At 38.8% G+C, this 14,147-nt stretch overlaps 2 protein-coding genes across 9 annotated transcripts in view; one reads left to right on the plus strand and one right to left on the minus strand.

The window, feature by feature from the left end:
- Positions 1–14,147, plus strand: part of Atg16 (Autophagy-related 16) — a 611,817-nt gene that overhangs the window by 55,849 nt on the left and 541,821 nt on the right. The window lies entirely within an intron of this gene.
- The window catches only part of LOC141389322 (uncharacterized), a 263,625-nt gene that overhangs the window by 1,544 nt on the left and 247,934 nt on the right, over positions 1–14,147 (minus strand). For both annotated transcript variants that reach the window (XM_073960675.1, XM_073960674.1), the window contains 2 exons: positions 7,946–8,877; positions 7,445–7,666 (listed from right to left, as the gene is read on the minus strand). In XM_073960675.1, coding sequence (XP_073816776.1) covers positions 7,445–7,666; positions 7,946–8,877 — 1,154 coding nt within the window. The remainder of the gene's footprint in view (positions 1–7,444; positions 7,667–7,945; positions 8,878–14,147) is intronic.

Below are 14,147 nucleotides of genomic sequence, written 5' to 3' on the forward strand. Positions count from 1 at the left end.
TAACTTTTTAACAACTTTACTCATTGTTTATATTACAACAATTTCATTGGTTTGTTTTGTAGTTGTTACAAAAACAAAAGAAATTTTAACAATATCGATAGTTGTTAAAAGTTACAGAATAGGGCTACTGATAGACTCAACAATTTGTACCCAAAGTTTACATTGTTCTACTATAAATACAAAATTATAACAAATCATTAAAAACGTTTGAAATTATAATCTTTCATTAAAAAACATAAAGAAAAATTGATCAATAAAAAAGGCGTCAGAGAGAAAAAAAATCCTTCAATATTTATACGACATTATTCCGAAATTGTTCAGAAATCTTTACGAAGATTTGGAAGGTACGTCCGATTTTCATACGACATTTTTTCGAAATCTGTTCAAAAATTCGGAAAAAATTCGCTTTCCGAATTTCCCAACGATTTTCTTCCGATTTCGAGCGGAATTCTGATTGAAATCCGTACGATTTCGCTCCAACATTTCGTTCCGAAATTATGTCAACCACTTCATACAACTTTCGTTAAGATATCGTTACGATCCGACATCGTACGGAGCGTCCGAATTTTGTCCAGATTTCGTTACGATGTCGGTACGATTGGTTTGCTAGTCGAAGAAGGAGTATCGGTCGCCTGAATGACTTTCTTTTGGTCCCCTGCGAAGACTTTCAAATACTCCCTTGCGGCAGTACTCTGAGTCAGCCAAAGCTTTCTTCAATCATGTCATCTATTACGATTTCTCTTTGGTACTCAAAATTACTTTCTTGATCGTCATAGAGCTTTTTTCCACCTTGAAAAACTCCATTCATAAAAATTGATACTTATTTTCTTCTAGAAAGGCTTATTCTTACGATAGCTTAAAATACTTCTTTTTCCTCGCATAGAAACACGTAATGGCAGCTTAAAATACACCCTCACGGTAGTCCAAAATAGTTCCTCTGAGAATTTCAAATGATTGTTATCAATAATGACGTATGCCGAATTATCTGTGGTAAATGATCTCCTTTTGCTCGCATAGGAAGTCTTTATTGCGAGCTTAAAATAAAAAATAATAAATCGTTGGTCCAAAATAACTCCTCTGTGCTCTCCAAAAAACTGCCATCAATGATGTCGTCTACAACGAATTCTCATTGGTGCTTAAAAAACACTTCTTTAATCGCCTTAAAACTTTCTTTTTCGCCTTAAAGACATCAACTCCGTCCCTTCTGGCATTTGATAAATATTCCCTTCCATTCGTCTATAAAGACTTCCTTTTGACAGTGAAAATGAATAAGAGGGAGGATAGCTTAACAGACTTCTTCCAAAAAAGCTTTCTAGGGCACTTAAGCGCTCTTGCGATAGTTCAAAATAATTCTTCCTTGTCCTGCAAAAAGTCGATCATCTTGTCGTATCTTTGGTAATAAAAAATACTGTTTAGTCGTCTTAAACTCCAATTGAGTTTCTTCTGGCTGTTGAAAAATATTCCCCTCTAGACTCCTTCTTGGTGGCCTATTAGAAACCCAATTTCGGTCACCTTCTAGTCATCTATAAGAATACCGTTCTGCTCGCCTTAAGGACTCTTGTCGGGTTGGCAATAACCATCTTAAAGAGCTCCTTTATAAAGTTGACCTGATGGCATTTTATACCTGCAAAAATGTCGTGTCACCCGCACTTCCTTGTGGATAATCAAACAGGCAAAGAAGGCTATCATCTGGTGGCCTATAAAAAATCCCTTTCGGTCTCGTTCTAGTCATCTACAAGAATACCGTTTTTCTCGACATAAAGCAGGCCTGATCGAATTTTATACCAACAAAAAAATCGTGCCACGCGTGCCATAAGACTTATTATATCTTAAATTCGTTTTTAAATACTTATTTTCGTCAAGAACTGTCCCAATTTTGCCTATCATCGCATGTTATGTCAATAACTTTAGCATCACTTGTGCCATCTATAAGATTACCGTTCTGCTCGCAGGACTCTTGTCGGGTTTTCAATAACCATCTTCAAGAGCTCCTTTATAAAGTTGTCCTGATGACATTTTATACCTGCAAAAATGCCGTGTCACCCGCGCTTACTTGTGGATAATCAAAAAGGTAAAGAATGCTCTCTTCTGGCGGCATATAAGAAATCAATTACAAGAATACAGTTCTGCTCGACTTAAAGCTGGCCTGATCGCATTTTATATCAACAAAATTTTCGTGCCATGCGTGCAATCAGACTAATGCGGAACACGCTGGATGTGATATCTTAAATTCGTCTTTAAAGAATTATTTTCGTCTATATACAATCATCTCCGTCTATAAGAACTGACCCAATTTTGCCTATCGTCGCATGTTATGTCAAGAGCTTTAGTGTCACGCGTACCTAAATGGCTTAAACGGAAAACGCTGGATCTGATACTTCATCTTTGGCTTTTAAAGACTTACTTTCAGCTATATACAATTATTTCTGCCTATAATAAATAAGAACTCCCTCAAATTTACCTATAAAGTCTACTGTATAAAGATCCTCTCATTGCCACTTTTCTACAGAGACTTACAGACTGCCTGCAGTACATTTACTTGTCTTTCCTCTTCGAAGACGACATCAACCTTTTTTACCATAACTCCTTTCAGACTTCATTTAGTTCGTCTGTCAAAAATTTATTTTACTCATCTCAAAAGCTTCCGTTTAGAGAAATTCGAGTTTCGTCTAGACGTGCTTCCCGCAAACTATTTCGTGTCACGCGTAAACGTATAGCATACATTAGAGCGTGATTTGTTAGTGCTTCTACTCTCTTCTACATACTGCTTTCAGCTCATTTTTAAAGTCTAACTTTAGGTCATCAGATTCAATTCAGTCTATAAAAACATCCTTCAGCTCTTCTATAAATAATTATTTCAGCACAAATGAAAAGATTCCCTCGATCACCTGCTATGTTTGTCTCCGTTCGCACGTATCACACGGGATTCTAAAAATATGTTCGTGTCACAAAGGAAAGTAGCACATGTGGCCCTTTAGTATTGTTTCGTGTCACTCGTGATCCTAACGTGAGTTTGTCTTAATCTATACCATCTCCATTTATTTCGTTCGTGTGAAAAGACAGAGATTCTTTCAAGCTCGTTTGCTTCGCCTTGTTTATAAAGGTTTGTTCTTACAAAAGGGATCATATTGTACTGGGATTCGTGTCACGCGGGATACCAACTAGTCAGAGGTGATTTTGTCTAGAAGTCAACAGGCGGTACACGTTCGTGCCTTTTTATTGCGTCAAAGGCTATTCTGGCGAAATTTGATCGGCTGCATATGTATTTCGTTTATATGCCTGCTTCAAGACAATATATTAAGTTGGGGCGTAATAGAGTTTTAATAAATTTAAATAAAGTTTCTTCTTTATTTTCCTATTATTGAGCTTGCAATGCCTTTATTTTTGTTCGTATCTTATGATTCCCTCTTACCTTAAGTACTGTATGCATTTTAATACTGTCATTGGAACAACTATCTTAGAGTACTTCATTATCTTCAAAGCTACAACAAAAATCATTACTTCAACTGTATATAATTTAAGTACTTTTATTTGATTTAATTAAAAAAAAAATCCGTTATAAATATCACTATTCGGCAAACTTCTTCTCCCAAGGCGCCTAATCGCTCATACCCATCGAAATCCATTTCTGCTTATGTTCCTGTTCATCCACCCACCCACAAATAAAATCAATGGCAAATTAAATCAATCTCTCAGATATTCCCACATAAATTTTCATGGGTGTTACGACCTCCAACCAACCTTACTTAAGCTTTAAGGAAGTTTCTTTCTTTGGAACATGAGCAAACGGAATCAGAACAACACTTGTCTTTCATGATGATGATTGTAATCGCAATTGAAAAAGAACAACCTGTGTTCTTGTATCTAACTGACGTGAATGCTGCTGAAATGCTTTTTCTTGTCTAGTTACCGGTTTACAGTTTCCCATCCCGGGTTTCTCGCTTTCTTAGTCTTGCCTAAATTTTCTTCTGTCTCTCAGTGTGGCTCCTTTGAAGTCATTAAATTTTCCAACAATCATAGATCAAATGTACACTTAAATTATAACAAAAACAATTACGTCAAAGCTTAACGCCTGATTGCACACCTTTCTCTATGTATTTGCGGTGTGTTATGTAAGAGTAATGTTGTATCTGTATATGTTGTAGCCCCAAAAACAGCAAATCTAATAGGGCTAATCCTAGCTTAAAGATTTCCCATTTCTTGGTGGTAGTTGTATCGTTGCCGTTGTTTTACTTCTTTGGTTCTAAATAAAAGCCTTAATCGTCTGGACACGTTTGATCGCGCAAACAAAGTTACAATACCAAGTACATTGTCCAAAGGGAACAACAACATTGTTTGAACATGCTGATGATCATCACCAGTTTGTTCATCATTACCATCGACGTCACTAGAGTTGTTTTTGCCTCTTTTCCTCCAATTCTTAAAGGTGGTACGCTGTTGTAGAAGACGATTGTTTCCTTCTTTGGCTTGTCTTCGGTTAACCTCTGTGATTTGGTTTGGACTCAATCGGTTTTGTAGTCCTTTATTTTTTTATTCGGCTCTGGCATTATTTGATTTTAGCCAATATTTATTAAGCTTTGTATTGACACAAGGTTGTTACTAACAAATACTGTGCCTGGTCAACATGTTAGAACTCCTTTAGTTATTCATAAATAGGCTTCCTTTAAGTGGTCAATAGAGGCTTCTGCTCTACATCAGTGCCGACCAAGAAGAGCGAAGCGACAAATGTGAATGTATTCAAAACATTGGCAATTTATGACAGTGTGTTAGTAAGATTGTATGCACGCAAGCTACAAAACAAAAACAAATTAAAACATTTGATCTCTCTTGCACGCTCTTTCTTTGCGTTCGGATCGTATGTGTGTGAATTGCCAAAAATCTTCGTAACCAGCAACAAATGGCTGTTCGACACTGCTCTACATACGGTCCTCATCGGATCTCCTTTCATTTCGTCTATGAAGACTGGCATCTGGTAGTGTTTGAATCAAGCAAGCAAGCAGAGAGAGCTTCTCTCTCCACTCACACAATTTAACTCATTGAAAAACTACAAAATCACACAATGACAACAGAGTTTGCTCAATTTTTTGTTGTTGTGTGCCGATTGCTGGTTTAAAGACTAGGCAGGCCGCCTATAAAGTCTTCCTTGATGTCGTCCATAAAGAGTCCTTTGAGGGCGTCTATAAAGACTTCCTTCAGCTCGTTTACCAATAATACCTTCAACTCGTCATTAAAGACTCTCTTCAGCTCGCCTGTAAAGACTCTCTTCAAATAGCCGGTAAAGACTCTCTTCAGCTCGCCTGTAAAGACTCTCTTCAGCTCTTCTGTAAAGACTTTCTTCATATCGCCTATAAAGACTTCCTTCATCTCGTCTAGAAAGACTATCATCCGCTCGTCTATAAAGACTTTCTTCCGCTCGTCTCGCTCTGTCGTCTTTATTGAATGCGTCTTATTTACATAAAATAATTATAAGTGATCAACACAGACATTCCTCTGATCTCCATTCGACCCTCATCGGAGGTTTCGTCTATGGAGACGAGCTTAAGGTCAACTATAAAGTCTCCGTTGATGTCCCCTACAAGAACTACCTTCAGTTTGTCTATAAAGACTCTTTTCCGCTCGTCTTAATTGAATACGTCTATAAAGACGGACAGGTGTCGTACTGTGATTCGTGCCATGCGTGCCTTCCATAAATTGATTCGTGTCACGCGTGAACCTAACTTAACATTCTGTAAAAGGATACCCTTTGGATCGCCTCCTTTAAGTTCGTCTTCATTTAATACGTCGATAATGGCGGGCAGGTGTCGTAATGTGATTCGTGTTATGCGCGTGCCTTTCATATTTTCTTTCGTGTCACGCGTTGATCTTACATAAGTTTGTCTAAAAAGATACCCTTCAGATCGCCTACATTAAGTTCGTCTTCATAAAGACAGACAGGTGTCGTAATGTGGTTCGTGTCATGCGTGCCTTCCATAACTTTATTCGTGTCCCGCGTGAACCTAACTTAATTTTGTGTAAAACGATACCCTGTAGTTCGTCTTTATTCAATGCGTCTATAAAGACGGGCAGGTGTCGTGCTGTGATTCGTGCCATGCGTGCCTTCCGTAAATTGATTCGTGTCACGCGTGATCCTAACTTAAGTTTGTGAAAAAGGATACCCTTTGGATCGCCTACTTTAAGTTCGTCTTCATTTAATACGTCTATAATGGCGGACAGAATTCGTAATGTGATTCGTGTCATGCGCGTGCCTTTCACATTTTGTTTCGTGTCACGCGTTGATCTGACATAGGTTTATCTAAAAAGATACCCTTCAGATTGCCTCCAAAGTTCGTCTTCATAAAGACGGGCAGGTGTGGTAATCTGATTCGTGTCATGCGTGCCTTCCATAACTTGATTCGTGTCAACCGTAAACCTAACTTAAGTTTGCCTAAAATGATACCCTTTAGTTCGTCTTCATTCAATGCATCTATAAAGACGGGCAGGTGTCGTCCTGTGATTCGTGCCATGCGTGCCTTCCGTAAATTGATTCGTATCACGCGTGAACCTATCTTACGTTTGTGTAAAAGGATACCCTTTGGATCGCCTCCTTTAAGTTCGTCTTCAATTAATACGTCTATAATGGCGGGCAGGTGTCGTAATGTGATTCGTGCCACGCGCGTGTCTTTCATATTTCGTTTCGTGTCACGCGTGGATCTGAGATAAGTTTGTCTAATAAGATACCCTTCAGATCGCCTCCATTAAGTTTGTATTCATAAAGACGGACAGGTGACGTAATGTGGTTCGAGTCATGCGTGCCTTCCATAACTTGATTCGTGTCAACCGTGAACCTAACTTAAGTTTGTCTAAAATGATACCCTTTAGTTCGTCTTCATTCAATGCATCTATAAAGACGGGCAGGTGTCGTATTGTTATTCGTGCCATGCGTCTCTTCCGTAAGTTGATTCCTGTCACGCCTGAACCTAACTTAAGTTTGTGTAAAAGGATACCCTTTGGATCCCCTCCTTTGAGTTCGTCTTCATTTAATACGTCTATAATGGCGGGCAGGTGTCGTAATGTGATTCGTGTCATGCGCGTGCCTTTCATATTTTGTTTCGTGTCACGCGTGGATCTGACATAAGTTTGTCTAAAAAGATAGCCTTCAGACCTCCGGACAGGTATTTCAATGTAATTAGTGTCACGCGTGGCTTACATAATTTGTTTCGTGTCACGAGTAAACCTAACTTAAATGTATCTTAAAATATACCATTCATATCGCCGGGTTTAAGTTCGTCTAAAAGACTCTCTACACCTCGTCCATAAAAACTTTATTCCGCTCGATTTTATAGTACCTTCCTAGTTATCTATTTTTTACACGTACTAATATAGTGTTCCCATACTGTATTTATCATTAGCTATTGTAGTCAACGCGTTACCACAGATAAGTACAAACTTTACAACTAAAACTTACCAATGGCATTAACACAGAATCCTTGGGAAGCAGCTTCACTGGCAATGAAGACAGTTTCATTGGCATCGTAGCCCATGTGGTTGCTGTTAGATTTCGATTGTTGTTGTTTATCGAAGCCAAATTTGTCAGTGATCTGAATTGATTGCACCAAAAGCAAATCTTCTTGACTAGGTTTCTTAGTGGTTTCACGACGTTGTCTAAGATGATTACCACCAAAGGAAGCTGTTTGAAAAGAAAAGGAAGAGACAAAGAGAAAAAATATATAAATTAACCCAAAAAGTATGTGGTCTCTAGAGCTAAGTATGGAAGCTCAAAATAAAGCGATAAAATGCTATCATTAAGAAGCTGATGATGGAGGATGATCACAGTGATAAAGTAATTGTGGTGTGTAGGACAAGCATTAAAATGACAGAAGCTTAGATATTTTGGGGAATAGATAAAGATGTCTAAGAATAAGGTATGGAAGTAAATGTTTAAGAAATAAATCTCTCCAATACTCACCTGTAACATTAACGGAACGACGTCTACGACCATAGGACAACAAAGATTTAAATTCACCACTAATATCTTCCTGGTCACACTGCACCGGTTCACAGGTTGGCATGCAGGGTGTTACCAAAGCACGGAATTGCACCACTTCGGATGAGGGGAATTTGAAAGCATCGAAATGTGACAACAGAATCTTGCCCGATAAACTGCTCTTGTAAATAGGACCCATAATAAAGTGGTCTGTAGGACAACCATTTGAATCGATCAAAGTAATTTCAGCATTATCACCACCATCCATGGCAACCAATTCGCGTACAAAGATTTCATAAGGTGATGATTCATCCAAAATTTCGAATTTCAATGCCAAAGGATCACCAACTTCAGCGGAACGCATAACATCCGAACCATCGCGGGCGGTAATCTTCATAACTACATTAGGTGAATCGACAATAACTTCTTCGGACAAGGCAGGTTCAATATCACCCTTAACACCCAAATCAACTTCATTCGATACCGATTTATTGGTTAAATCATATTGACATGTTACGGCCAAACCCAAATCGGATGATGTAACAATTGTATCGTGATGTTGAATGACGACATCATTCATATATCTACCGGAACCCTGTTGACGTACATTACATTCCAAATCTTGATAGCCCATTTTCAATTCAAATTCCAAAGAGTTTTTAACATCGACAGAACAGGATTTTGGAGAACCCTTGGCATATACTTTGCCATCGAACAGTTTGGAAGTGCGTATACGAGCAATCATATCACCAGCTCCGCATTCAATGGTAACATTATAACAGGAGGATAATTCGTAGGTGGCAGCTTCGGGTACTTCCAAGTAGGGATCTTGTACATCGGACAAAGTGGCACGACTGTGATGAGACAAACGGCAGACCATATCACCGGTATCACCGAAATCATAGGAATGGCATCTAGAGGGGGGAGAAGCAAAATGCATGATAATAATTTGAAGAAGTTGAAATAGTGAGGTCTAGTCAACATATTAAGAAAGAATAAGTAAAATGTCTTGGATCGTATGAGCTTTAAATATAAAACGAAAGTCATCTCTCATAATTGGACCCACACCCGATGTGCGGCAAAATCGCGGAACAGAGCATCTGTCCGACTTCTGATTGTTTAGACACCAATTTGGTTTTCTATAGAGACTCTCAGATTATAAACACTTCGTTTGGAATTTTTTGATTCCCTTCCAGTTGTATAGAACATTGGACCTTATGTGCATGAAAGTCAATGCACCAAGTTAAATGACTCTAAATAAAAACTCCCTACTAGTCGACAATAAAGTCTGCGTTCAGTTTCTCTCTTTTGTCTCTCTTTTGGTCGTCTATAAAGCCTCTCTTTTGGTCGTCTATAAAGACACACTTTTGGTCGTCTATAAAGACTCCCTTTAGGTCGTCGATAAGACTCCCTTTTGGTCGTCTATAAAGACTCCCTTTTGGTCGTCTATAACGACTCCCTTATGGTCGATTATAAAGACTCCCTTTGGTCGTCTATAAAGACTCCCTATGGTCGTCTCTAAAGACTCCCTTTTGTTCGTCTATAAAGACTTCCTTTTGGTCGTCTATAAAGACTCCCTTCTGGTCGTCTATGAAGACTCCCTTCTGGCCGTCTATAAAGATTCCCTTCTTTTCGTCTATAAAGACTTCCTTTTGGTCGTCTACAAAGACTTCCTTTTGGTCGTCTATAAAGACTCCCTTTTGGTCGTCTATAAAGACTGCCTTTTGGTCGTCATAAAGACACCCTTTTGATCGTCTATAAAGCCTATAACGACTCCCTTTTGGTCGTCTATAAAGATTCCCTTTTGGTCGTCTATAAAGACTCCCTTTTGGTCGTCTATAAAGACTCCATTTTTGTCTTCTATATAGACTGCCTTTTGGTCGTCTATAAAGACTCCCTTTTGGTCGTCTATAAAGACTCTTTTTTTGGACGTCTATAAAGATTCCCTTCTTTTCGTCTATAAAGACTTCCTTTTGGTCGTCTATAAAGACTCCATTTTGGTCGTCTATAAAGACTTCCTTTTGGTCGTCTACAAAGACTTCCTTTTGGTCGTCTATAAAGACTCCCTTTTGGTCGTCTATAAAGACTGCCTTTTGGTCGTCATAAAGACACCCTTTTGATCGTCTATAAAGCCTATAACGACTCCCTTTTGGTCGTCTATAAAGACTCCCTTTTGGTCGTCTATAAAGACTCCATTTTGGTCGTCTATAAAGACTCCCTTTTGGTCGTCTATAAAGACTCCCTTTTGGTCGTCTATAAAGACTCCCTTTTGGTCGTCTATAAAGACTCCCTTTTTGTCTTCTATATAGACTGCCTTTTGGTCGTCTATAAAGACTCCCTTTTGGTCGTCTATAAAGACTCTTTTTTTGGACGTCTATAAAGACTCCCTTTTGGGTCTATAACGACTCCCTTCTGGTCGTCTACAAAGGCTCCCTTTTGGTCGTCTATGAAGACTCCCTTCTGGTCGTCTATAAATACTCCTTTTTGGTGTATAAAGACTCCCTTTTGAGACTCCCTTTTGGTCTTCTATGAAGACTCCCTCCTGTTTATCTATAAATACTCTTTTTTGGTCATCTATAAAGACTCCCTTTTGGTCATCTATAAAGACTCCCTTTTGATCGTCTATAACGGCTCCCTTTTGGTCGTCTATAAAGACACCCTTGCGGTCGTCTATAAAGACACCCTTGCGGTCTCTATAGAGACCCCCTTTTGGTCGTCTATAGAGACTCCCTTTTGGTCGTCTATAGAGACTCCCTTTTGGTCGTCTATAAAGACTCCTTCTAGTCATATATTAAATCTCATTCTAGTTTGCATTGATGTTTTCAGGTCGTCTGTAAGGACTCCCTTCCGGTCGTTTATTAAAATAATCCCTTCTGGTCCAATATGAAGACTAAGTTATGGTTGTCTCTATAGACTGCCCTCTGTTCATATATACACCCCTTTCTGGTCATATATAATGTCTCACTTCAGGTCTTCCAGAAGCCTCCATTCCGGTCATTTAGACCTAATGCTGGTCGTCTATTGAAATTCCATTCTGGCCATCTCGCTTCTTGATGTCTATAAAGACTTCCTTCAGCTTCTTTATAACAATTTAAGTCATCTATAAAGACACGCTTAAGCTTGTGTTCTTCTAAAAAGACTCCCTTCCGCTTCCAGATATCTAGGCTGACTCAATTTTGGTACCTATAAGAACTCCCATCTGGTCGTTTCCTCTATAAGGCTCCCTCTAATCATTTATTAGGACTCCGTACAACTTCTGGTCCTCCATAAAGACTCGTTTCTGGACGTATAAAAAGTTTCGCTATTTGACGCTTATAAAAACTTCTTTCAGCTCGTTTCTAAGACTCACTTTATGTCGTCCGTAAATACTAACTTTAAGACTCCCTTCAGCTCTTCTATAAAGACTGGGTTCCGTTTTTCTAAAGACGTTCCCTTAGGGCTTCTATAAAGTTGGTCTATAAAAACACCATTTACCTTGTCTATAAAGAATTTTTTCTAATCGTCCACAACGGCTCGCTTCGGCTGGCTTAGAAGTAATTCATTCATTCACTCGCCTATAAAGATTCTCTTCAGGCTGTCAGCAACGACTTTGTGTCGCTCGATTATTTTAAGTTCGTCTATGAAAACTTCCATTGGTATATAAAACTTCCCAGCAAAGCAATTGTACCTATATCGTAACGAAATCGGAAAAAAATTCGGACATAGCCGATGTCGGATCCGAAATCGTAACGATATTTTAACGAAAGATATATGAAGTGGTTGACATAATTTCGGAACGAAATCTCGTTGCGAAATAGGATCGATTTCCGGACGAAATCTGAAGAAAATACTTGGGAAATTCGGAAGAGAAATTTAATTCCTACATTCGCTCCGATATCGGAACGAAATCAGTAAAAAATCTAAACTATTTCCCCTGCGAAAAATCGTTTAGAAATCGGATCCGAAATCGTAACGATATCTTAACGAAATTTGTATGAAGTGGTTGACATAATTTCAGAACGAAATCTCGATCCGATTTTGCTCCGATTTCCCAACAAAATCTGAATTTAATCGGAACGAAATCAGTAAAAAATCAGAAGTATTTCCCCTCCGAAAAATCTTTGAGAAATCGGAACGAAATCTAAACGATTTTGCTTCCGAAATTGTTCAGAGGTGCCGGCCATCCGACATTTGGTTTGCTGGGTTTATTCTACAGAGGACGTGTGTCCATCTGTGTTTCGTGTTAAGAAGGCAACCTATAAATTGTTTCGTGTCACGCATGAAACTAACATGTTAGCATGTGTAGAGTTAACATCAGAGTACTAATCGCAGAGGCACGACTGCTTGAGCGTCACTCTGATTTGTGCAAACTTGTTTCAAGTCGCGCGTGATCGTGCCTAGAAGTTTTCTAAGTAGATAATTCGTCCGTGCCTCTGCTCGTCTATTAATGCTGCTTTCAGTTCGTCTATGCCGATTCCCATTAGCTTGCGTATTTAGATTCACTGCAGCACCTCCTTTAGATCGTCTATATTACTTTGATAACTGATTCGTGTCACGCGTGAAACAGACATGTTAGCCTAACTCATTCGTGCCTTTGCTCATCTATAACGACTCCTTTCAGCTTGTCTACAGCGACTCCTTTGTAGCTCGGTTCCTTTAGGTTCATTCAAGAAAACTTCATTCAAATCATAAATAATAGCTTTCTTTTAAAGAGGGCGGGTATCACTCTGATTCGTGTCACGCGTGCTATCTAGGTTTTTTCGTGTCACGCATGCATATAACTTATAACCGTGGGTTGTTGTACCAGCATACTATGTAAGAGCATAGGTTTGATAGATCATCAAACCTATTAACGTGGGTGATCGGGCCTAGAGCGGAAAAGCCTATAGTACCTCTATAAATGTTCCTTTCAGTTCGTATAAACAAATTCCCTTCTGATATTATGACCCACTGTAGCTCGTCTCCTTTCAGCTCCTCTATTAAGACGTTCGTTGGCTTGTCTATAAGACTCTGATACAACCGTGTTTATTTCTATTCACTCGTGCAATAAACTTGTTAACGTGGATGAGCGTATCTTGAGGTTAAGTCAGCGAATGATCTCCTCGTACCTCTGTTCAAGACTCTCATCAACTCGTCTATAAAAACTCGCTGCAGTCCGCCTCCTTTCAGTTCCTTAAGGCCGTATAAAAGTCTCATATTTAAAGTTTCCCTTCATCTCCTCTCCTCGAAGATATAAGGACTTTTTTTATCACGCTTATTAAATCTTCCTATTAGAGAAGAGGGAACGTCGTACGGTGATTCATGTCACACGTGCTTCGTGTCCCGTAAGGAATTCCACTCCCGGTTTTCGGCACAGGGTTTTTTTCTTGGCAGTTTGTAAAGCACTATTTCTAATTGTCGTGTCACGCGTGCCTTCTGTAAACTGTGTCATGTCACGTGAGAAGCTCCCTTCAAGTTTCTGGCAAATGTGTTCTATTGGTAGCTTATAAAGTGTACTTTCTAATCATCGATAGTGACTTGCATTTCACTGTTTAGTACCCCCTTAGTAATGTATGCTGCATACTTTTAGGCTTGAATTCAAACATATGTTTTCTTACATATAATCCTAAAATATCATACATACTTTTAGGATAACCTAAAAAGTCTAACGCATGGTTACCCGGAATTGTGTTTTTCGTTCTCTTGTAATGATGTAAATCTCACAAATCGAAACAAAGTTTTCTGCCCCAGGTAGGCGAAGAATTGTTTAACAAATATTTAATATCAAAATCTGTTGCATACTTCTAGGTTTCCTTGCAGTCAGCTTAATTTATAACCCATATTATCGGAATTTATGAATCAAACATCATGACATTGTTTCTATTGCTCTTCTTGTAGCTAAAAATCTCACATTACAACCAAACACCTCCATCCCTCTCTCGTCTTCCCCTAAGGGGTATCATGTATAGCCATTTTCCGTTAAGCCATAAAACAGGCTTACATTGATCTTTGATCGAAAGAATTTGGCGTTTTTCCTCTGCTGAGGTCATAAATTCTTATTTCACCGAAAAATCATACAAAATGGGAACACCTTAGAGCATAATAAATTTTATGAGCATCACGAGCCTCCTCAAAAAGCGTTTACCACTTGTTGAAGTACTTTAGTCTCTGGTTGAACATTGAACAGAGATGATCATAAATAACCTTACAATAATTTGGTCATAAT

Source organism: Musca autumnalis, unplaced genomic scaffold (assembly GCF_047663935.1).
Source record: "Musca autumnalis isolate F117 unplaced genomic scaffold, ASM4766393v1 scaffold_1, whole genome shotgun sequence".
Classification (NCBI taxonomy): Eukaryota; Metazoa; Arthropoda; class Insecta; order Diptera; family Muscidae; genus Musca; species Musca autumnalis.